The sequence below is a fragment of the Macrobrachium rosenbergii genome, chromosome 42, assembly GCF_040412425.1.
Source record: "Macrobrachium rosenbergii isolate ZJJX-2024 chromosome 42, ASM4041242v1, whole genome shotgun sequence".
Taxonomy (NCBI): Eukaryota; Metazoa; Arthropoda; class Malacostraca; order Decapoda; family Palaemonidae; genus Macrobrachium; species Macrobrachium rosenbergii.
Genome location: NC_089782.1, coordinates 10,165,463 through 10,173,537, shown reverse-complemented (window position 1 = coordinate 10,173,537; position 8,075 = coordinate 10,165,463). Strand labels below are relative to the sequence as shown.

General features: G+C 32.2%; 1 protein-coding gene across 5 annotated transcripts in view; it reads right to left on the bottom strand.

Annotated features, from left to right (window-relative positions):
* The window catches only part of Cdep (Chondrocyte-derived ezrin-like domain containing protein), an 804,710-nt gene that overhangs the window by 326,529 nt on the left and 470,106 nt on the right, over positions 1–8,075 (bottom strand). For all 5 annotated transcript variants that reach the window (XM_067085457.1, XM_067085454.1, XM_067085456.1 and 2 more), the window contains one exon: positions 4,006–4,143. In XM_067085457.1, the coding sequence (XP_066941558.1) occupies positions 4,006–4,143 (138 nt within the window). The remainder of the gene's footprint in view (positions 1–4,005; positions 4,144–8,075) is intronic.

Genomic DNA, 8,075 nt, shown 5'->3' with positions numbered 1-8,075 from the left:
AGGCATGGCACAGCAATGTTGGTGGAACTGAAGATGGCGATCGTCAATCGCCATCTTCATCATGCCACACTTGCATTTTCCATATAAATATGTTTGTCACCAATTGTCCACATTCACCAGTGATCGGGTTATTGACTGTTAATCCCAATATGTGGCTTAATGGTGTAAATACTGTTTATATATGTATGTATGTATGTATGTATGTATATAAATATATATTGTATATATATAATACACACACACACACACCAAACAGCCCATTAATATCTCTAATTACACAGGAATGGAACTATTTATAAGAGCTTCTGCCCAAACCAGGAAAAGAACCTAGACCTTTTTGGGCTGGAGCTAGGTTTACAGCGACTTCCTCCACCCTTTACCTACACACATGCGCGCTGAGGAACTCTGAAATCCTTGCACTGCATGGTTTGGAGCCTGTTTCTTTTCCTCTACTGCTAAGCTTTTGACATCCTCGTCTCGCTTCTTCTATTTACTGCCTCTTATAATCTTTCTTCCTTAAAGAGGCAAGTCTTTCCTTGTTTATTAATTTGCCACATCTCTTTTTCCCTCCAATTCTTTTTTCTTTTCCTTTGAGAATGAAGTAAATAAGAACACTTGGTCACCCATCCAGCTGGCATATGCAATCATTATCAACACTTTATTAGTAAAAAGAATTCTACTTAATTTGGTATCCATTTCTATGCTGAACACTTATTGAAATCTAATAAGCAAAAAGACTGCAAATGTAGGTTCACCCACAGTACATATGATAAGATTAAATATATAGGGGCCCACTTGGGCCCTCTGGGCATGTATTTGCAGGTGCTACAGTATCTCATTTGTAAAACCAAAACCATCTGTAAATGTCAAATGCTTCAAGCTTTACAACCATATGTTATGGAGAACTTTCCTTATTTTGTACAAAGAATTGTTACTGTTTTCCAGGTGTGGGAAAACAGACCTGACCGTAAAATTATGCCTGTCTTGCTCTCATGTTAGATGCTACCGTTCCGTTTGCAGAAGTCCATGTCTTGACAAAAATTTGTGACATCAAATTTATGGGCTTCTCTATGAGCAAGAGCCCATGCTGGCATAAAGCCAGATTAATCAAAATCAACAACATGACATTAATTTAGTAAGTACCCAGACGCTGCCACTTACTCTATACTTTTGGCACAAATTCGTCTCTACAGGAAAAAATAATGAATATATACATATATACAAAAAGCTCCATACTTTGGCACAAATGAATGATATTTTCATGGTAGTATATGACATGAAAACTCCCAAATACATATATATACATATATAATATGCATAAAGACTGCAAATGGAACATATATATATATACACATATATACATATATATATATACATATATATATATAATATATATATATATATATATATATATATATATATATATATATATATATATATATATATATATATATATATATATATATATATATATATACATATATATATATATATATATATATATATATATATATATATATATATATATATTATATATATTATATATATATATATATATATATATATATATATATATATATATATATATATATATATATATATATATATATATATATATATATATATATATATATATATATATATATATATATATATATATATACATATATATATATATATATATATATATATATATATATATATATATATATATATATATAAGATACCAAATGAGTGGCATGGGAGTATACTGATCCCAATTTTTCAAAGGAGAGGAGATGTCCAAGAGTGTGGTAATTATATAAACTAATGTCCCACACTTTGAAGATATGGAAAGGATGATATGCCAGACTAAGGGAAGAAGTAGAAATAGGTAAAGAGCAGATGGGATTTATGAAGGGAAGAGGAACAACAGATGGTATATTTTGTCTGAGACAACTAATATAGGGACCTACATATATTGATACAAGAGGTATGGAGGATGAGGAGAGGTGTATATAGTGAGGAGCAGTGTTAGGGTTTTATATACACCATAGCCCATTTATTTTTAATATAGTGATGGGCGTTATATATAGTATGGAACATATTATATGCGGATGATATTATGTAGCAGGGAAGATGGAAATGAAATGAAAGATATACTGGAGGACAGAGGAATATAAGTAGATCTAAGATATATATACCACCAATGATATATAGTTAAACTTTATATTTGGGGTCCTTTATAATGCTAGGTATAGGCTGGAACAATAGGCGGCCCGGAGTTCTTTGTGACAAAAAGAGTATGAGGTTAAAGGAAAATTTATATGGTATATATGGCACGGAAACAGCAAGCTTGGAGAAAGACAGAGGAGAAGAAGATATGTGGCAGAAATGAGAATGCTTAGATGGATATATGATACATTATATAAGGTGGTGGAAATATCAAAGAAAGTGCAGGAGGGGAGGCTGAGATGGTATGGACACCTGTTGAGAAGAGATACGTTGGTATACTATGGGGATGGAGGTCCAGGAAGAAGAAGAAGAGGGAGACCAAGAAAGAGATGGAAGGACTGTGTGAGGGGAGATATATATTGATGAGGCAGAAGCACAGGATAGAAATAGATATGGCTATATATATGGAACAAGCTGGGAAGAAGAAGAAGAAGAAGAAGAAGAAGAAGAATAATATATATATATATATATATATATATATATATATATATATATATATATATATATATATATATATATATATATATATACATATATATATATATATATATATATATATATATATATATATATATATATATATATATATATATATATATATATATATATATATATATATATATATATATATATATATATATATATATAATATAATATATATATATATATAATATATAATATATATATATATATAATATATAATATATATATATATATATATATATATATATATATATATATATATATAATATATATATATATATAATATATATATATATATATATATATATATATATATATATATATATATATATATAATATATATATATATATATATATATATATATATATATATATATATATATATATATATATATATATATATATATATATATATATATATATATATACTGTATGAGATAATGAAGCTTCTATATACACATAAAGTTCTCATTCTGGTACAAATACATGATATTTTCATGGCTATATGACATAAACCCTCCCATTTTCATGAGACTAAAATGGCCAACAATCGGTTCTCTTTTCAGTATTGACTGAGAAGCTGCAGGTTGTCATCCGAAGTTTTTTTGACCAACCTGACTAAACTCAAATACTAAAGATGTTAACTCCATACACAATGTTTTTCAGGCTCCCCATGTCCCTCCTAGATTTTCTATGTAGAGAAATATCCAACATGAAAAAGAAAATAAAGAGCCTCTCAAAATTTCAGCCTGCTGCCAGGCCATCTCAGTTTATTTTTCTAGATGCCGATACTCTAAAGAATGGACAAGGCAAAGAAAGAAATCAGGTCTTAAATCACTACATGAACCACTTTTGCTCATAGGAATAAAAAGAGCATTGAAAACAAGGAAACTGTTTACAAAAAAGAGAAAAAACTAAGGATAAACTTCATGTCACAGATTACGACTTACTAGAAATCTACTTAAACAAGCCCCTTTTAAATCAATTTTACATAAGATGAGGGTAAATGTTTATTAAAAACTTAGAGTTAAAAAAATCTGGTATCGGCCCATTCTGGTATGAACTCATCTGCCTCCTTTATGAGGCACACATTAAACCTATAGTCTTGTACCAGAAAATGCATTCTTCAATGATCTTAGCAATAACACACTTGCAATTCATCCTAAGCTCAATTGGAGCTACATAAGCTTGCGTGCGGATGGACCTTCAGTATTAAATTCACAACCTGGAGAGCAGTAACACACCCATGAAAATAAAGATATATCTCTGAAGTAAAGAGAATAAATACTGACCACAATGCCAACTAACCTGTCTATTCATAGGTTTTTCCAAGTCGAGCCAGTATCTCGTATTCCCGTCTGTGTATTCCAGGCCAAAGTAATCTGACTCAAGTAGGTTGAGTTGTCGACATACCTGCTCCAGTAACACGACAGCCAAAGCTTTGCTCTGAAAATAAAAGAAACAAATTGGTAAGGACCCTATAAAAGGAAAGAAATAATGTACAACAGGACGAATCAGTTCAATTGAAAATTCACCCACAAAAGCAATATCAAACTGAGAATGTAAAACCCTGACAAGGAAATCAGCATAGTCACCCAATATTTTCTCTACATTTTCATTTTCTTACACAGATACACGGATAAGTAACATTAAGTTACCCCAAATATACCTTATTCATGTTTTCTATAGCTAATAGCAAAATTCATCCTGTTAGGACGAGCATAATTAAATACAGGGCCGGATACAAGGTTTATTGTGAATCCGTTACAACAACTTGCCGCCAAGGACCAGCACACCGGCCGCATGACAACACAACCCCGGAACCGAGAACTCAAAAACAAAAGACATTCACAGCAGGGAATACAATCAGAATTAACAAAGGATTACCTTTTTTTTTATCTAAAACTCTACATCCCTTATCCCTAGAAAAGCAATAATATTCCAATTTAAAACATCAGACAATTAAATAAATCATTACTTCTTCCAAAATGTGTTACAAATATGAAAACAAAACAACATGATAAATACAGCATATTTGTATATATTTATAAGTCAAGTCGATCTGGAGGTTTACTTATTCGACTGGATCGCCTTAACATTGGCGGTTGTACTGAACATTCACTATCATTATTTACAGTTACTTCTATGGGTTCTTCAGCCCCACTATTATCACATGGTACATTAGTGTCTGAAATGAAAGCACTAGAATCACTCAAATTTACAGATGACTTAGAATTATTGGATAACACTTCTTTATTGGATTGGTTAAAGTCACCCATATATCTCTGCATAATCTGATCTGCATGTCTTGTCCAAATAATATTACCAAAACTCTGTACTTCCACCTTATAATTTCTCAACCCAAGTACTTCCACAATCTTTCCTTCCACCCATGGTGAACCTTTCCCAAAATTACGAACAAACACAGCATCATTGACTTTATACAATTTACCTTCCTCCTGGAAAATTTCATCCTCATTTTCCTTAAAGATTTGTCTTTCAGTTTAACTGATTCAACAGTACCTTTGAAATTCCTACCAAATATTATTTCTGCTGGGGCCTTACCTGGAAGAATTCACAGTCCTCCTATAGTTATACAAAAACCTACAAATTCTGGTCTGAATATCTCCCTTCTTAAATTTTCCCAGGCCCTCCTTGAATGTTCTCACCGCCCTTTCAGCCAGACCATTGGAGGATGGATGATACGGAGCTGGTGTTACATGCTTAATACTATTTTACACAAGAACTCCTCCATCTCTTGAGAAACAAAATTTAGAGCATTATCTGATACAATGATATCAGGTATACCAAAAATTACAGAATGTCTTCCTCAAATGACCAATGGTAACAGCTGACGTAGTGGAACTACAAAAATGAATATCCAAAAATTTACTATGAAAATCTACAATTATCAAAAATATTTACCATCCATCGGTCCTGTATAATCTATGTGCAGTCGAGACCATGATTTACCAACAATAGGCCAAGACAATGTAGGAGCTCGAGGATATGTAAAATTCTTAAAACAAATGCTACAATTCTTTGTGACTTCTCCTATGTCCTGGTCTATCTTTGGCCACCATACCCAATTCCTTGCCTCAGCTTTCATAGCATTTATACCATTATGCCCACAATGCAAATGGTTCAAAACCTTACATCTTAACTAAACAGGAATCAAAACCCTATTTCTATACAGTATTACATCATTATGTAGAGATAAATCATCTTTTACAGAGGCATATTCCAGAAGTGACATATTATATTCCTTTGACCATCCCAGCTTCAAACAATTTTTCAACTGAGACAATACAGCATCCTTATTGGTGAAATGTTTAACTGCCTGAAAAGAGATGTCATCAAAATCAAGTAATTCAACCAATTTAACATACTCAGCTGGTGTACCAGAATGAAAATCATCATCAAGTGGCAATCTGCTTAAGGCATCAGCAATTACATTTTCCTTCCCAGGTTTGTGAACTAATTCATAATCATACTGAGATAACAACAAAGCCCATCTTTGTATTCTAGAATTAGCATTACATGGAATCTGTTTCCCTCTCCCAAAAAGTTCCAGTAATGGTTTATGATCAGTTCTAGCAACAAAATTCCTGCCAAGCAAAAAATATCTAAAACGTTTCACAGCAAAAATAAGAGCTAATCCTGTAGTTCCTTTCTGCTTTAGATAGTTTTTTACTTGCAAAATAAATTGTTTTTTCTTGGTCACCAACCTTTTGTAACAAAACACACCCCACACCTACAGGAGATGCATCCACTTCAATGATTAAAGAACTATCCCCATCAAAACTAGTCAGCACCTTGGACTCGGAAAATCTCTTTTAATGCCTTCAAATGCCTTCTGCTGTACTGAAGTCCATCTAAATTTACATTTTTCTTCAACAAATCATACAAGGGAGCTAGCTTAGAAGAAAAATTCTTTACAACCTTCCAATAGTAAGTAATCATACCTAAAAAGATTGAACTTCTTCAACAGAAGTAGGACATGGGCAATCTAAAATAGCTTTCAGTCCCTTTGAAGATGGCTTGACTCCTTCACCTGAGATGTGGTATCCTAAATATTCAATAGATTCAGCCTCCAAAACAGTCTTAGTCTTATTTATTTGTACATTATGTGCTTGCAAAGTTCCAAAACCTTTCTTAATCGGGTGATCATGCTCCTTTTTGGTAGCACCAGTTACAATAATATCATCTAAATAAGCAGCTACACCCTCCACATTTGCCAACAGTTGAGAAATAAACCTCTGGAAAATACCAGGAGATGAGGACAAGCCAAAAGGTAAATGCTTATATTTAAACAATCCTTTATGAGTATTAATTACTAAGTACTCTTGACTTTTCTCATCAACAGGTATTTGAAGATAAGCATTCTTTAAATCAATTTTGGAAAAAAACTTTCCCTTACCAACAACAGATAACAATTCCTCTATCTTTGGTAACAGGTACCTGTCACAATGAAGTTGTTTATTCAAAATTTTAAAATCTCCACAAATCCTCATTTCAACCTTATTTTCTTTCAATACAGGTACAATAGGAACTGCCCATTCACTATGTGATATGGGTTCCATCATTTCATCCGCTACTAGCTTATCTAAGGCATCTTCAATCATTTTCTTGTAATAAAAAGGAACTGTGCGTGCTTTCATAAACTTTGGGGTAGCATTACCTTTTAAATGAATCTTAGCCAAAACACCAGCAATAGGTTTACTTGAATCTACCAAGTAATTATCTAGCAGCTTTTCTGCACTCACATTAGCAACCTTTATTACTCTAGTACCTTCACCTATTCCAGCCAGATAAATACCTACTTGCTGAATTAAATCTTTACCACACAAATTTGTATTACAAGAATCAACAAAATAAAATACCTGAGAAACCTTTGTGCTATTATAAAGTACAGGAGCTAACACTTTGCCCAAGACATCAATTTTCATATTATCATAACCTCTTAGCTTTTTATTGCATTGTTCCATATTTAGTTTTAACCTATGTACCCACTCTTTGGTTATAGTAGACACAGCAGCGCCACTGTCAATCTCAAATGGAACTAAATTCTGATTAATACTGAAATAAAACTCATCAGAATTAAGAGCAAAAATCTTTCCTTTAACCATTAACAATCTATCATCACTGTTGTCTTCATAATCATCAATAGTTTTTACAGCCTTCTTACCTTCAGCCCTACTATTGGAAGCCTTATACCAAGGTTTAACACTACTAGGCCTATGAAGAGACAAATCTTTGTTTGCCTCTCTACACACCCTTTTTAGATGACCTTTCCTTTTACAAATGTTACAAGTCAGATCTTTAAACCAACAGTCTATACTCTCATGAGAAAAACCACAATGCTTACAAGATGACTT